Source organism: Squalius cephalus (assembly GCF_949319135.1).
Source record: "Squalius cephalus genome assembly, chromosome: 7".
NCBI classification, from domain to species: Eukaryota; Metazoa; Chordata; class Actinopteri; order Cypriniformes; family Leuciscidae; genus Squalius; species Squalius cephalus.
This window is the reverse complement of record NC_137128.1, coordinates 17093143-17111202: the sequence shown is the minus strand read 5'-3', so window position 1 is coordinate 17111202 and position 18060 is coordinate 17093143. Positions and strand designations below refer to the sequence as shown.

Here is an 18060-nt window from a genome sequence, read left to right as displayed (position 1 = left end):
CTGCTTACTGTTTACAGCACAAACACATAGTTTAAACTTCCAAGGTCTTTAAAAAGTATTTTTTTATTCAGTAAAATGTTAATTTTACAATTATACTGAAAGATGGAGAGGAGAAAAATTAATTTAATATTTAAATTCAGTGCTGCCGTAACTTGTGGCAAAATCCAAAGAAAGTTAGAAAAACTGGAATAAAAGCAATACCATGAAGCAGCCCGAAAGCAATGACTAGCATGACGATGGTGAAGAGCGTTCTGAATATGTAGCTACTGGAAGCTGAAAGTACCACCACACCCACAATTGTAGAAAGAGCCCCTTGAAGTATGGGGTAGCCCAGGTGCGTCAGTGCCTCCACAACTCTCTCGTTCACGTCGGGCTTAGTACTGGACACAAACGCGTAGGAGATATGAGCGGAGAAGTCCACGGAGAAACCGATGCTAATGACCAAGTTAATCATGGAGATTGAATCAAGGCTAATGTTTAACAGAGCCATGAAGCCTGTGACTCCCAAAATGACTGAAGCGATGGCAAAGGCCACCCACAAGGCGCAAAGAGGATTTGGAATCAACACAAGAGAGATAGCCAGCATTACTGCGGTTGCCATTGTGATGGTCTGAAGAGTGACATGCCCTATTACAGTATACTGATCGTGGTAAATGAAGGCCGGATGGTAGACCAACAACGGGCACGGGCAGCTCTCTGCTGTCTTCCGCAGTGAGTTCAACATGTTCTTCTCTGTGGAGTTCTGAACAATCGTCTGAAGAAACAGACGTGAAGCGGCTATGTTGTTATTGGTTATGTTGACATCCTGTTTGAGCATTGGATGGTGGTCCAGAAACTGATACAGGAGTGTTTTAAATGTGGCTTCTGTGCTGATGTTACTTCCGTGTTGCTCTGCATACTTTTCATAGGAATGAAGCCAAGATGTCGACAAGTTCTTGACAGAATCCAGCTCCTGGAATTGCATAATACAGGACTCAAGTTGATTACGTTCATTCTCCTCCCAATATGGAAATGTGCCGTTGACGGCTAACATTACATTTGGACCATTATAACGAAAATATGTCTTCTCAGCCTCATAGTATTGGACGATGTAGGACTTATCAAGTGCTAGGTTCTTGAGATCAATGCCTTCCTTAAGCTGCAGGCAGCCATATACACTAACAGCAATGTATACTAAGTAGAAAAAAACTACTATTGCTTTACTCCAAATTGTTGTCAAAAATGGTCCATAGTACTTCCTGAAGAACACTGTCATTGGGTGCTCTTCCTCGGTTCCTGTGTCATGGTTGTAAGATCCTCCGACACAGCAGACAGTGTACGCTTTGGACCGTCCTGGTGGGACCTCCTCTGGGACCTTCATGCAAGTCAACCAGTGTCTGTTCGCCCCCTCCCTTCTGCCATTCAGAGCCAGACAAGCTCCAAAGAAAGTGATGTTATAGAAGTAGCAGAACAAGATGGCCGTTCCCGCATACAGACAGAAAGACTGAACGGATCCAAAGGGGTTCCCGTAGCTGAGGTAGAAGGCTAACACGTCAGTCAGGGTGGTGATAGTAATGGAAATGGCTGCCTCCCTGTAGGTTTCAGCCATGCGGTCTGGCACTGTGTCTTGAATGTTGGTCCGTTGCCAGCTGGAGATCATGATAAACATGTCATCGATGCCGATTCCTAAAAAACAGTTTCACATCTTGAAATGAAAATGTGTCAGTTGTGGAGGATATGAAATGTGGTGCTACATTCGCATTTATGCATTTTGAACCATTTTATAAGATGTGACTTATAGTGAGTGGGGTAAGATGTGCCACCCACTTAAAAGGATAGTTCATCCAAAAATTAATTACTCACCCTCTAGTTGTTTCAAACCTGTAAGACTTTCATTCATCTTCTGAACACAAATGAAGATATTTTTTATTAAATTTGAGACCTTTCTGTCCCTCCATTGACACCTATGCAACTACAACTTGGACGCTTTAAAAAGTTCATAAAGAGATTGTGAAACTAATCCATATTAATGAATTGGTTTAGCCCAAATTTTCTGAAGAGACTTTATATGATGAACAGATTCAATTTAGACTTTTATTTACATATAAACATTACATCAACTCACACATCAGTTTTGGTAAACGAAGCTCAAGCATGTTCGCTTGACGTGCGAGAACCAATGAGGTTCATTCTTGTGTTGCGCAGCATGTTTGAGCTTCAGCAAGAACCAATGAGGTTCATTCTCGTGTTACGCATCACGTTTGAGCTTCAGCAAGAACCAATGAGGTTCATTCTCGTGTTACGCATCACGTTTGAGCTTCAGCAAGAACCACTGAGGTTTGTTGTCGTGTGTCAAGCAGATTCTGTTGAGCTTATGTTTTTGTTTGCTGATCAATGGTTATATGTGAATAAAATTAAATCTGTTAATCATATAAAGTGATCAAGTCTCTTCAGAAAATTTGGACTAAACCAATTAATTCATATGGATCTCTTTATGAACTTTTTGACGTCAAATTTGCGTAGCTGTCAACGGAGGAACAGAAAGGTCTCAAATTTCATCAAAAAGATCTTCATTTGTGTTCCGAAGATCACCAAAAGTCTTACGGGTTTGGAACGTTATGAGAGTGAGTAATTACTGACAGAATTTTCATTTTTGGGTGAACTATCCCTTTAACCCATCACCTTTTTTTGTCACATTACTCACTCTCTTGTCGATCCAAACCTGTAAGACTTCTGTTCATCTTCGGAACACAAATGAAGATCTTTTTGATGAAATTTAAGACTTTCTGTCCCCTCCACTGACAGCTACGCAGCTAAAAAAAACTATATATGTTCTTTATGGCATTTTAAATCCAGGTCTCAAAATATATATCTCAAAATGGAAGCCTTTGGGTAAAGTGTGCCAGGTGTTTTGGTATAAGCTATACCAGTGGGTCGTCTAATAGTGATAGCGAGCTTCGCCTCCAAATGCAGGACTATTACAAATATTCTAACAAAAGTTGTTTCAGTCAAATATTCTGTTCCATTGTTTGAGTCCAATATACAATGGAACATATAAAGCAAATAATGCGCACCAAAAAAAATGGATTACTAAATTGTTATTTCATGGTTTTTTTTGTTTTTTTTTACTGAGATGTAATTCATTTATTCACTTAATTAATTCCCCAATTGCTCAACTTCCCCACTGACATGACACAGCTTACCTCTAACATTGGTCATATTTCTATGGCCTGATGTTATAGATGCTTGCACCGTGGCACAACTTACCCCAGTATGCCCTGATTTTTATTTATTTATCAGTAGATCCATTACCTGGGAATCAAACTCGCAGCCTTGCCATTGCTAACGCCAACTGCAAAGATAATAAACATTTCAGAGTGGATACATTATCTTACCAAGAATCAGGAATGGAGAAGATGCCACAGTAATAACAAATGGCACATTCATGAGTAACAGCAGCCCGAAGCTGGACAGCACTGCTTGTGCGGTGGAAAAAACTCCAAGAGAAGCCACCCACGCTTTATTCCTCACATTGTCAAACCTGTTGAGTAAAATTAAACTAAGTATAGCTTTTTGCAATCAATATAAGATTTTCAATCTATGAAATACATTTCAGTTCATGAAATAAAATACACTGGGTACTACACAAACCTCAGGCAAGATATTATTGAAAATGAGATGGCAAGAAAGTAAGTAATTGCAAAAAGTTCAGTGACAGATAGGGTACTCTTCTCAAACTCCTGTTGTCTTGACATGGAGGTGAAATAGGAGATCTGAGAAGAAAAAATATAATTAAAACCTTTCATTTAAGTCATGTCAAGTCACCTTTTTTTATATAGTACTTTATACAATACAGATTGTTTCAAAGCAGCTTTACAGTGATAACGGCAAAAAGATGCAATGAAGTCAGTTCAGTGTTAATTTAGTTTCGTTGTATAGAGCATCAATTATTTAATTAGTTAATTTAATCTATAAAGCAGTTCTGCAAAAAATATGTCATCATCCAGTTCAGTACAGTCAGATCATTAATATTGTTGAATATTAAAGTCACATATACTGAAGAGTCCTTGATTATACTAAGAATCACAGTATGCGAACCCCCCAAAATACAAAATTAATGTGTGAATGCCCAAACCAATTGGCATTCATTATTAGGCCTATACTAAAGATATATCCTTATATCAAAAAAAAAATATTTCACAAAAACTTTACTGATGCCATTTGATTTTAACGCAATTCATAAGTGTGAAGTGTCTTCTTTTTGGTGCCACTATATTAAGCACTTTCATGTGTGATTATGCAAAACATTTAATGTTCCATAATTGTTCAGTAGGTACAATTTTTATTTCAATTAAGTTCATGACTGTTTTTTAGATTTTATCCATTAACCTTTCATAAAGCCTGTTTATTTATTTAATGGGTATAGTTTGAATTGAATTTATTGGAAAATTAGAAACTGGCAAAAAAAATGAATGAGTCACACAGACTCAAACAAATATGAACTACAAAAACATTTAACACGGTACTTACTTCTGTTACAGAGGTCGTTACATTCGAGAGCAAGTCTATCAACTCTTGAAGCCAGGCATCTCCCAGTGTAGTATTGCTCTCTTTCAGGTAATAGAAAAGTCTCATTGCTTTGGCACTTTGAACAACTCCACTGTGATCCACCTCCACCTTACTGATGACATTTCCCATGTGGAGACATTTGAATTCTGACGGACAGTACTCAGGAAACGTTATGTTGACTAAATGAATGTTGCTGGCATTATAATGTAGAACATCAAGCATTACATTAGAGTTGCATGTTCCATTCACAGTTGCGCAAACGTCGGAGAACACAAAAGTCTGTGCGTCGTGCGTTGCGGTGATTCCTCTAACTTGTCCATCGATGCGGATGACCTCCTCTAGTGCGGCAACACTGAGAATGTTAGTCTGACAGGAGAATATCAAAGATGCAAAAACCCCGTCAGTGTTTAATCGTATAATTGAAAACTGCGAGTCAATTTGTGGAAAGGTTTCTTGAAAGAAACGCCTCTCCGCTTTACCGCGGCCGTTTTTCGGAGTAAACTGCTCCACTATGTCGTTGGATTTCAGGTCGTTCAGAAAGTAAAATCCTCCTCCGAGACCTGCGGACACCAACAGCGGTAAAGTGACAAACCACCAAGGGTGAAGGCCTACGAACTTACCGAGACTTTCTAAACACATTCGGATGGGCTTTTCAATGCAGTCTGTGATGTAGGACACCATGACTTCTGAAGAGCTCATCTGCACATCTGGTGTTGAGGAGATACACTAGAACACATATAGGCCTAACATCAAAAGAGCAGGTCATATTTCCAGGGAACAGTACATGTAAGAACACAGTGTTCTCTTCAGGCTTTGTCTTTTGTTATCTAGATAACTATTTCCACTAGAATGACCTCTCAAACCTATAATCAATATAGGCTGAGCTTCTTCTGAAAGGGAACAATTTTCTGAAGCAGTGATCCCGGTATTCCTCCTGTAAATGTGGAGCAATTTGCTCCCAGTGAAACAATGGACCTCTGTGAATGAAAATGGGTAAAGATTCTGAGATCTTCTGAGATAAATTGCATCCTGAGAATGATAAATTGTATTCTTAAAAATAGATTTCCTTTGTGTTGGTTTCGACAAACCTCTCAGTACATGGGCATCTTTTAGAACCTACACTCTTAAAAATAAAGGCTCCAAAAGGGCATTTTTACAGCAAAGGCCCTGTTTACACCTGGTATTAAAATGGATCACAAGTGGACAACACTAAATACAGGTATAAACAGGGTCTAAAACTTTTCGAGTTTGTCCACTTTCGACCAGAGGTAGTCGAAAACGCATTCGACCGGATTGCTTTCTTAGGCCCTGTTTACACCTGGTATTAAGATGCGTTTTGGTCGATTGGATCACAAGTGGACGATGCTAAATACAGGTGTAAACGTGGTCTAAAATGTTTTGAGTTTGTCCACTTTTGAGGACTTCCAGAGGAAGTTGAAAACGCATTCGAACGGATTGCTTTCGTAGTGTAAACGCTCATGTGGTCGAATGCGTTCGAACAGCCACAAAAGACCATCTACTCTGTCTACCTAATGAGTAAACATAATGGGAAGCACTCTAGCCAGATGGGACTTAAACTTTGTCGGCTGGAGCCCCAAGTTTGTTTTGAAGGCGAAAAACATACCAAGCACAATGTTCTCTCACCATTCCTGATTTCTAACACACACTCAGCATTCAGCGTGGTTTTGCATCTATGAGAACAGAAACGAACGCTGATAAATTATGTTTTATTAACAAAGTTCGGGAGGAGCACGTTCAGATAATTAACATGAGTGGAGAGCACTCAGCAATCAACGATAAGAGGTATATATATATATATATATATATATATATATATATATATATATATATATATATATGGGGGGTTACTCTGGGTTCGGGCCGAATTTCAAGCTCGGAGCCCTCCCCCCGGACAGCACACCAAATACGCATTAAACATTACTCCCTCTAATTGTATGTAAGTGTGAACTCGTGAAATTTATAGTAAATGCAATTAGTTGAACTTAGGAGTGCTTTTTTGACATATTTATGTAGGATTTAACTATCTTTATGTAATCTTTATATGAACATTCTTTGAAGGTGTACTAAACATTTATTGTAAACTAAAATGTTATTGTAATTTCTATTGAAACTTGTATATTCAAACATATGTAATGATAAAGTTGCAATTTAATATAGATTTACAATAATGAATATTTACTTTTAATGTATTATTGAATACGTAAGTACTTTACTAGTTACTTTACTACTGTATTTCTTTAAAGCATGAAAAATATTATTAAAACATAATGGTTTAAAATGTTTTTTTCAGAGTGTACTTAAGTGTGTTATGACAGTCATGAAAGTTTACTCTGTATTTAAATACACTTAAGTGGCCTTTAATTTCATTAATAATATATTATCTGCAAGTACAGTTTTTTAAACGTACTTGAGATTGGAAGTACACTACAAGCACACACTATGCAATTTTTCACTAAATTAAACACAGACACACACACACACACACACATTCACAAAACATTTAGAAATCTATCATTAGAATCAGTATGAAACTTCTGAATTAAAAACAATTTTCCAACGGGCTAACCAGTATTTTTCAATAGACATTTATCTCACCTTGTGGCTCATGCAGTGCTTTATTGGTAACAAGCCAGTATTGTTAAGAATTTAGGATTTATTTTGTCAGTATTAGTTATTCCATTTCCAGCACAGTATTTGTCACATCTGGACTAAAGTATGAAATTGTGAATAAAAAACAACAACTTTATAACAGGGTGCACCGTAGTCTATTTAATGTATGTTGTGCAATACTTGGTTTAGCCTGCATGCATTTCAGTCAGAGACTGCCAATATGCTGTTATAAAGGATTTGGGATTTATTTTGTCAATAATTTCCTCATGATTAGTTATTCCACTTCATATTTCTTATATAAACACCATTTATGACATCGGAATTAAAAGTAGCCCAGCCCCAGCCAGTGTCCTCAGTAAAATGTTACTTCAACAGTTTTGTTTGGACTTGTTACGCAACCTCAAACTCGATCCCCGTGACGTCACGGCCCAGTCGGAAGTTCCAGCGCATCAGAAACAGTGAACGCGTCGCGAGTTAAACCAGCTTTAGTGTAAACAGCCACAACATGGACGACGACGTGTTAACGACTCTAAAGATTTTAATAATCGGAGAGAGTGGTGTCGGTAAATCAAGGTGAGGTCTGAATGTGTTGTTTACTCTTTGTCCGTCCAGTAGGATGAGTTGTTAAATAGCGTTAGCCTCGTCTGAACGAGCAACAAGCTTGGCTAAACTAACGCTGACTGTCCGTCTAAGTTACTGTGCCCAGACTCTGCCAATTCACTTCAGCCGTCAAACTTTACCCGTAAATGTTGTTTTTGACTCAAGAACAGAGGTAAAAGTGGCACCGTGTCCCACTCGTGGTATTTTGAGATGTGATGTTGTTTTCTTTCTAGGCTAACTTAAATTGCTAGCATTACAACAGTAAAGCATATGTATTTAATTATTTTGACGTTTTAAAACACGCTGGTAATGAATACTTCGTATAATGTTACTGCTGTTGTCGCATCCCTTTAAATATTTAACAATAGCAGAGCAGCAGTGTTAGCTGGCAGCTGTTCATGTAGCAGTCATGCTATATGCTCGTTTTGTGGCAGTTATCATTAGAAATGCATAAAAGGCCTTAGACTGAGTTTAAATAGAGGGGTCAAATACTTGCTGTGTGAACAGATGGCACTTTAAACATGCCTAGTGACTTGGCTAAATTGGTGACCAGAGTAAACGTAAATGTCCAAAGGGAAAGTAAATGTCCTTTTCATTATTGTCATGTTTTCAAGAAAAGAAAATTAAGTTTTATAAGAAACCAATAATATGAGACTCATATAATACTTAATTCCAAGAATTATTTGTCATCTTAATGCTAATTTGCTTCTATGTATCCGTTCTGTCCACAGTTTACTCCTGCGCTTCACGGATGACACCTTCGACCCAGAATTAGCTGCAACCATTGGTGAGTCACACATGAGTGCTTGTGAATATTACAGATAATAACCACACATTGTTAACATGCCTGTAGTCAGTTAATGCTCAAAACTAATGAGCTTAAAAACGAAATCTTGTTAGAATATTTAGTTTTACCTCCATAACTAATGTAATTTAATCCTTGTGAAAATAGAGCGTACTTTAAAGTTAAACGGATCGTGGTTGATCCGTACGGTCCAGGCCCCATGGTTCGGCATGCATGTGATTCGCGGATTACTGTAAAGTTTAAAGGCCCACTGAAGTGCCTTGAAACTCAAACCATTATTCAATGTTGATGCAATTTCCACTGAAACAGGAAGTTAGGGCGGGGCATATAGAACAGCTCCTCCCCCTTTTTAAAATATAAAGCTAATAGAGTTTAGTTTATGCTATATCGCAGTTCGGCCAGAGCAGTTGAGCTCGGTGAAGCCTCACTTCCCTTCTAATCTTTAACCGTTTCTCCTCCTTATCTCCTCCATATCGTTTTAAAATAAAGCATCCTGTGCAGAATTCAAATGAGTCTGACATGTTTAGTGGTCTGTGCTGACTCGCTCATGTGATCCGCTCTGTGCTCTCGTGTCCCTGGACCGGAGCAGACTTCATTCGCCACAATGGAAAGCATATTTACACAGTCTGAATCTTTTCATATCCCCAATATAGTGCACTATGTGCCGTTCACCATGTAGAAAATAGTAAGTGTGTGAACAAGTGACCGATTTCAGCGTCTATTTATAATGTAAGGGGCGGAGCTTCAGATTCTAGAGAGCATTTGATTGGACAGAAAATCAGAGCAACGCATCAAACTTGTTGATACGTATTGGCGGAAGTGAGAGACTATCTTTTGAACACTTTTTTCTCCTAAATGCACATTTTGTCATGGAGCACAATAGCTTATAGATAACAGTAAGGCTAACATTTTCATATTAAAAGCCAAAAAACATCGATTTTGATTTCATGGGGACTTTAACCATCATAGCGAAATTTTATTATTTGCGTTTTGCCTTGCCAATTTACACACATTCGCGCAATCTCGTCAAGTATGCTCATGAACACAGTGGGTTAAGTTTTAAGAGAACGTAAAAACAGTTCGGATGTGCATCATCATATTGGATCCATGCATTCACTCTTAAAGTGACAGCAGCCTGTTAATCCCTAATGCAGACTGTCATTAATGTCATTAAGCAAACAACAAAATAATGACTCTGTTAATATTTCATTTATACAGTGAACACTATAGTGTTATTTTACAATTAGGCCTAATTATTACATTTCTGAACCTGAATACTACAGTTCGAGCTTACTTTTATTTGCACATTTGTTGTGTTGTATTTATCTCTGTTTGTAATTATTAGTGTATTTGTTCTTATTTTTATTACTGACTGTTCACTTGCCTTCAATGTTTGAAATGTATTAGTTAGGCTAGTAGTTTTTGCTGTGGTATCGACGTACTTAAAGTGTGCTTTAAGTAATAAATTAAAGCGAAGTTATATTCACCCCCAAATTCTTTTCTTGCTGATCCGATCCGTGACACAAAATCCGCAATATGATCTGAGCCGTGGGTTTTGTGATCTGTTGAACCCCTATTTAAAATGCACATTTGTCATTTTTTCATTGATTGATTTAGGTGTGGACTTTAAAGTGAAAACCATTGCAATAGATGGCAACAGAGCAAAGCTGGCCATATGGGTGAGTGCTGGATGACTGTCTTAGAGGAGTTTTAGAAATGCTGTACATCTGGTCAACACTCAATCAAGGGATGTAGTGGCTCAAATGTGTATAATATTGTATTACTGTTTGTCACTGTTACAATTTACAATGCTGTCTTTTACCACTAGATGTCACTATCAGACTTTGTAGAATTAAGTGTTGTAGATCTGTTTAGAAATCCTCACGAACTTGTGTTTTAGGACACTGCGGGTCAGGAGAGGTTCAGAACTCTGACACCAAGCTACTACAGAGGAGCCCAGGGTGTCATTTTGGGTTAGTGTTTTTGCATAATTGATTCTATTATTTATTATATGACTTTGATTGGTCAGTCAAGAGTTCTGCAGGCCATCTTGTCTATTTATGTATTTTGTTGGTTAGTATAGAATAATGTACAGTTAGGCGGTTCTTATCGCAAAACCTCGTTATCCTTTAGATATTAACTCTCAAAACCACACTAGCTGCTGAATGTGAAATTGACACTGTTTTCTCTTCTTTTAGTGTATGATGTTACTAGGCGGGACACGTTCACAAAGCTTGAGAACTGGCTCAACGAGCTGGAGACATATTGCACACGCAATGACCTGGTTAAAATGCTTGTGGGGAACAAAATTGACAAGGTTTGTTTATTTAATATTCTGAATGTAAACCTGCTTGATACAGTGTTTTGATGTACAGCTGTAAAGCTTGTTAACAGTGTCTTGAAGGGATAAAACACACCATCATGAATGACTTTCTTTTGTGCAAGACAGAAAAAGAAGTGGAAGTGTTGAAGTGACATGTGCTTGAGTTTGGGAGTTTTCTTTCTTTAGTTGCTTTGTCTTTGGGTGGATTCTAATTCTAATCAGAAAGCACTCTCTGTTTCAGGACAACCGTGAAGTAGACCGGAACGAAGGCTTGAAGTTCGCACGGAAACACTCTATGCTCTTTATCGGTATGTTTCCTCTTTATTATCATTCGTTTTGTTTGCAGTTGGATTGAAAGTTTTGGATGAGTCTCTTTGAATCTTAATTTGCTTGTTTGGCACCGCAAGTCCCCTTGTTAGCCATCAGAGGATGTGGATGAGCATGATGCTCTGTCTTTGTCCAACCAATTCTGTCTTGCCAGGAGTTTATTTATATTTTCCAGTCCCTTTGAAATAATAAAGTTGCAAACATCAAAATGGCTTTCAGTTATAAAAAGTGAATTTGTGTTGAACTGGGGCCGTATTCACAAAGAATTTTAAGGCTAAAAGTAGCTCCTAACTGGCGAATTTAGGAGCAACTCCTAAAAATAACGGGCGTGTCACTCGTAACTTTAGGACTCCTAATTTTTTTGACTAAGAGTAATTCACGAAGCATTTTAGCCCTAAAAGTAGCACCTAAGCCTGGGACAGCTTAAAAGAAGTCGAGAGGACTCCTAACTCACTAAGACCTATTCACAAACCGCTTTTTGTGGCATTTCACGTTGCGATGTTTTGAAATGCGTATGCGGCGGCTACAGGAGCTTCCAATCGCGAGCGAACAATTTTGCTATTTATTAGGCTATTTATTCAGTTATTCATCATCTTCCGTCCTTCGTACTACTTGTGTAGCGCACGCATTCTCAGACCTCTCAGATTCTCAGTCACCTGTCACTCATCATCGTAGGGGAGGTGTTTGGAATCATTCCCGCGTTACAATCATCAGCCAATCAAAGTGGTCACTTCAGTCAAGCTCGTGCATGAGTAATGACGTCATCCATAGCAACGAAGACTCGCTCTTAGTTTAGGAGTTGTCCTTTTTCTTTACTAAGAGTAGGTCTGAAAGGAAAACTCCTAGCTAAAATCTTTTAGTGCGATTTAGGAGTACTCCTAGTGGTAAGATAAAATGCTTTGTGAATACGGCCACTGGTCCCTTGAAATAGTCATTTACTCTTTGTTCCTGGAGAGATCATGGAACATAAGAAGAATTTTCTTTAATACTACTATGTTCTGAAGAGTGGGACTGCTGGGTACTATATCCCACAATGCAATGTGCTTGACTTGTCCTTCTATTTCCCTCAATGTGAATGAACTGGAATTCATATCAGCTGTTTATATAAATATAGTTCATATAGACGCATTGGGTGCATCCGAAATCGCATACTTCCCTACTATATAGTAGGCAAAGAGGTATCTGACAAAAGAATCATGTCTGAATTCACAGTACTCATAAGTAGACAACAAGAGTAGACAAAAAGACCCTGGATGACATAGTTCTTCCGGCGAGATTCTGAAGTGTGCATACGATGGACACTTTACTATCCCATGAGGCCACAGGAGAGGATTTGTGAATGACTGTGATGCGATACAACTGACAATGGTAGGCCACGTGATAATGACAACATGGCGAATGTAGTACATCCAGATTACATTCGTAATACACACATTCACATTTCTATGGAAGCTTGTTTCCGCCACAAAATAAAAAAAATTGTAAAAGATAATTGAGACTTTTGTCACAACTGCGAGAAATAGCCAGTCTTTTTCCTCAGAACTTTATAACTTGCAATTACAAGTTTCTGACTTGTTTTCTTAGAATTGTGAGATACAAACTTGTAATTGCGAGTTAAAGTCCAATTCTGAGGAAAAAAAAATTTTTTCTCAGAATTGCAAGTGTATATCTCTCAATTCTGACTTTATAACTCGCAATTGCGACTTTATATCACGCAATTCTGAGTTTTTATCACATAGTTCTGATGTAAACTCGCAAGTGCGAGGAAAAGGAATCAGTTGTGAGATAAAAAGTTGCAATTACCTTTATGTTTTATCCAGTGGCTGAAACAAGCATCCATACATTTCACACTATGTAGAACATACTTAAGCGAACGTGAAGTAATTACTTATTCAAAATAAGTACCTACTCGAGTATGCGATTTCGGATGCAACCAGTATTTGATTTTGAATGCCAAAAGCTCACACATTCTTCACAGAAACGTATTGCAAATTTTCTTTTCTGAGATAAATGGATGCCACTTGCAGGACTTGAAGTTGCAGAGGACAACAATACTATTTCAGATACTTTTTTTTTATTATTGTAGGCCGTATAGAGTATATACAGCACAGTATACTAGTATTTCATTCTGAATAGCATATGTCAGATTTTTGGGTATAATGGATTTTTCTGTTAGTGATTTCTGATGTCATTCTTCTTTTACAATCTGATGTCATCATTTCACCTTTACACTCTTAAACTGTCACATAATTCTCACTCTGATGAGTCACCTAAACACCTCTCTCAATCTCTCCCATCCTTCGTAACACGTGTGGCGCCGTTATCAGAGGCCAGCGCAAAGACGCGGGACGGAGTCCAGTGTGCCTTTGAGGAACTGGTGGAGAAGATCCTGCAGACGCCGGGACTCTGGGAGAGCAGCCTCCAGAACCAGGGGGTCGTGCTGTCCGATCACGAGCAGCAGCGTCAGGGTGCCTGTGGGGGATACTGCTCTCTGGTTTAACACACACAACCACAAACTGAGATTCTTCTGAAGGAGAGCTTCCTCTGAGGGGGAACGGTCTGCTCCCTTAGGGCTGGTCAAAGGGACCTTTGCAGTTTGCACACTCTCTGTCTCACAGTTGTCGTTGAGTCCCAGTATTCCGTCATGTTATTTCTCAATTATTGCATCACAGAGCGACATTACCTGTAGCCCATGTAAACCGTTTATGTAAAAGAAGCCCTGTTGAAGGTTACAACCTGAGCATGTTGAAATTGGCCAGATTTTGAGGACAGAGCTGACATGCTTCCCCCTCAATGGGAGCACCACCTTTGACCTGATGTGTGTTGGCCAATGGGATTACAGGAGGGGCGGGGCCGAGAAACGGCAGGATCTGATTCAACATGATAGTCATCAAATGTTCTTTGTACCTGTACTACATTTCATCAGCTTATTGCTTAACATATTCTCTGCTGCTCACATTTTAATCCCTTTGCTTTTTATTTAAATCCATATTCTTCATCATCATATTTGGCCTTAGTAATATTGCTTAACATGATTCTACCTTTTTGAAGAGTTTGACATATTCTTTTGTAAATAATGCGTCTTTAGCAGCTGTCCTGAAGCGTAATTCACACGATTGTCAATGAAACGCTGTTTAGCTGCAGGTCTCATGAGTTGAGATACATTAAGCATGTTTAAATAATGTAATATATGATGACTTTTGTCTGAATAACACATGGGATGATCCATTTTACTTCACTGTGTTTTACTCTTGACTCTTTTTTTTCTTTTCTAGTTTGTGAATGGATACCAAAAAAACCACTGTTCATGTTTGCTTTTAATCACAAAACCTTCCTGTGACTCGTTCTTGATTCGATTCGCATATTGACTCGACACGGGGAAGAATTGGTTATGCCTTAATATTTATTCGATCTGCATGTTTAACATGAACTCCACTACTGGCTTTCACTATGATCCTGTAGAGAGAGTGTTATTGTAGCCAGTCGAAATGGCCAGTGGCACATGGTCAAATTGGTCATTTAATTTAATTATAAACATATCTTGGTCAAAAGGCTTAAAATGTTTGACTTTCATTTCGCCTCTAATAGAGGTGTGTGTTCTGCTGCAGAGAGATTTATTCATTCATGGTAAGAATTGCTTATGACTTCCTGTCGCCACAAAACCAAACACTAACCAGCACCCTAATTAGGATCTCTTATAATTCATGGGTATTAAATTCACATACAGCAGTTCTGTCTTCATAAATTATTTATACTTTTTTTCCCCCCTAGTCTGTATATCACTTTGCGTCATGTAGTGGAAATTAGGAGAAATGAATGATGTCTTACAATTGTTTTTGTATCTAACTTGTAGAAGTGTTTATACCTTGTTTTGCCACAGCATAGTGTCTTTTGAAGTCTTTGAATGTCTGTTCAAAACTCTAGTATCCTCATTATTAGTATGTAGCTTCTAGTAAATGAAGTCCAGATGCGCATGTGTGTCTGTGGCACTCACATAGAGGCAGGAAATTGATACCTACAGCTCCATATTAGTTTAACAGGCCAGATATGAAATGTTTCTAAACTGTGCACTACATACACAAACTCTGAAATATACAATGAACATGCTAATCACAACAAACGTCAGAAGGTTTCACACTGATGTGTGGCAGTTCAGGGGCCTCATTTATAAAGCTTGCGTACGCACAAAACGGGGCTGAAAACATGCGTACGCCAGTTCCTGCGCAAAAGGTGGGATTTATAAAGAAAAACTTGACGTGAAAATATGCGCACCTCCACGCAAACTCTGACCCATGCGTACGCACATTTTGAAGACAAGGCAGTTTGGCGACACTGATGGTGAGTTGAGGAACTGACTGCGGATAAAGGGAATTAACCCTTTGCAAAATGGCAAAATTAACTTTGACATATTTCAATATTTACAATATTTACAAGTTGCTCATAGGTCCCGGTTACAACAAAAAAATACAAACTAGAAAAAAACGTTTGTTGAGAAAAACTTTAAGTTAGTTAGTTAGTTAGTTAGATTAGTAAGAAAGAAAGATAAGTTATTTTGAAAGATAGATAGACTAGTAAGAAAGAAAGATAGATAAGTTAGTTAGTTAGTTAGTTAGTTAGTTAGTTAGTTAGATAGATTAGTAAGAAAGAATGATGAGTTAGTTTGAAAGATAGATAGACTAGTAAGAAAGAAAGATAGATAAGTTTGTTATTTAGTTAGTTAGTTAGTTAGTTAGTTAGTTTGAAAGATAGATAGATTAGTAAGATAGACAGACAGACAGACAGATAGATAGATAGATAGATAGATAGATGATAGATAGATAGATAGATAGATAGATAGATAGATAGATAGATAGATAGATAGATAAGAAGGAAAGATAAGTTAGTTTGAAAGATAGATAGATTAGTAAGAAAGAAAGAAAGATAGATAAGTTAGTTAGATTAGTAAGAAAGAAAGATAAGTTAGTTTGAAAGATAGATAGACTAGTAAGAAAGAAAGATAGATAAGTTAGTTAGTTAGTTAGATAGATGAGTAAGAAAGAAAGATAAGTTAGTTTGAAAGATAGATAGACTAGTAAGAAAGAAAGATAGATAAGTTTGTTATTTAGTTAGTTAGTTAGTTAGTTTGAAAGATAGATTAGTAAGATAGACAGACAGACAGATAGATAGATAGATAGATAGATAGATAGATAGATAGATAGATAGATAGATAGATAGATAGATAGATAGATAGATAGATTTAGAATGGAAGTTTAGTTGAATCTAGGGCTTCAGGGAGTTTAGTTTAGTTTTTGGCTTGTACACTAATGGCCCACCGTAGTCTTGGCTCAATTTGAGCACTCTGCAATGTAAGTCTATGGGATTTTTATGATTTTTAATATTAATTTTTAAGAAAACTGAAAGTCAAATCAGTTTGAAAAGATATAGCAACCCAAGTCAGAACAGTCTGAAAGTCTGAGTTTGGAGTTTGTAGAGTTAAAGCTCTAGGAGGAGTTACAGTTGGAAAATGTTGGGTCAGAAGAAGAAGAAGAAGAAGAAGAAGTTTAAATAGGATTTCAGGAGGTTGGCTTTCTCAAGCCAACTTAACATTAAATCACCATTATGGGTCCTAAAGATACATACATGCATGTTTAGTTTAAAGACATAAAAGGAACTATATGCTGAAAGTACGTACATTTAATTTCTTTCACTTCCATTCTTAAATGGATGTAGGCCTATCACTCATTATGTGATTAATGTGATAAGGTGTAAAGGATTAAATCTGATCGCTGAAAACATAAATTGCCTACTGCAGCAACACTTAAGTGCATATTGTATGATGGATGCGCTGGCACTGCTGGAAGACTATGCCAATGGCAGACTTCGGAGGGAAAGAGTATTCAGGGACCGTGAGGATTTCCTAGCCCATGATGATGAGTGGCTAATAAGCCGGTTTAGATTTCCTAGAGCCATGATCTTGGATCTGTGTGCTGAACTTGGCCCAGCATTACAAAGACCAACAACACGGAACCGCGCCATCCCGGTACCAACTCAAGTACTTTCAGTTTTAGGATTTTTGGCAACCGGGACATATCAGCGGGAAATAGGCGACAGGTAACTAAGTGTACCTTTTTTTAAGCAAAACCTTATTGATTTTAACATTCTTATTACTTTGTCATAGGTCTGGGATTTCACAGCCATCCCTAAGCTCATTAATGCCTGCAGTTTTGAAAGGGATTATTCAAATGACCAATCGATACATAAAGTTTCCTTACACTGTTGGAGAACAGGCCAATATCAAAAGGCAATTTGCAGCAATGTCCGGTTTCCCAAATGTAATCGGCGCAATCGACTGCACTCATATTGCTATAAGGGCTCCATATGTAGATGAATTCATTTATGTGAATCGCAAACATGTGCATTCAATAAATGTGCAAATTATATGTGACGCCAACTTGACTCTAATGAATGTTGTGGCACGATGGCCTGGTTCTACACATGACTCTTTTATTCTAGCGCACAGCAGTGTAGGGAATCGACTTATGGCAGGTGCCGTTCGCGATGGCTGGCTTCTGGGTAAGTAAATGCATATAATTGTTTTTACATAACAGTTAAAGCCTATTGTACAAATAATCTGTTATACTTTACAGGTGACAGCGGTTACCCGCTCAGGCGCTGGCTACTCACCCCATTCTCAAACCCTCAGAGCGCAGAAGAAGTGCGCTTTAATGATACCCACGCTCGTGCGCGCTCAGTAGTTGAGAGAGCCATTGGCCTCCTCAAGTGTAGATGGCGTTGCCTTGATGCTTCGGGTGGTAGACTTTTATATCAACCCAAAAAAGTCTGCCAG

General features: G+C 38.1%; 2 protein-coding genes across 2 annotated transcripts; one reads left to right on the top strand and one right to left on the bottom strand.

Moving 5' to 3' along the window:
* Nucleotides 1-136: 136 nt before the first annotated feature.
* Nucleotides 137-5269, bottom strand: ptchd3b (patched domain containing 3b; the record flags this gene model as incomplete). Its single annotated transcript, XM_079876461.1, has 4 exons — nucleotides 4510-5269; nucleotides 3631-3752; nucleotides 3375-3520; nucleotides 137-1665 (listed from the first exon to the last, which is right to left on the bottom strand). The coding sequence occupies exons 1-4, from the start codon at nucleotides 5245-5247 to the stop codon at nucleotides 137-139; spliced, it is 2535 nt and encodes an 844-aa protein (XP_079732587.1). The 5' UTR covers nucleotides 5248-5269.
* Nucleotides 5270-7382: 2113 nt separating this feature from the next.
* Nucleotides 7383-14472, top strand: rab18b (RAB18B, member RAS oncogene family). Its single transcript, XM_079876032.1, has 7 exons — nucleotides 7383-7752; nucleotides 8511-8566; nucleotides 10202-10263; nucleotides 10485-10557; nucleotides 10783-10901; nucleotides 11149-11215; nucleotides 13562-14472. Exons 1-7 carry the CDS (start codon nucleotides 7685-7687, stop codon nucleotides 13732-13734), a joined length of 618 nt encoding a protein of 205 aa, XP_079732158.1. The 5' UTR covers nucleotides 7383-7684; the 3' UTR covers nucleotides 13735-14472.
* Nucleotides 14473-18060: the final 3588 nt, after the last annotated feature.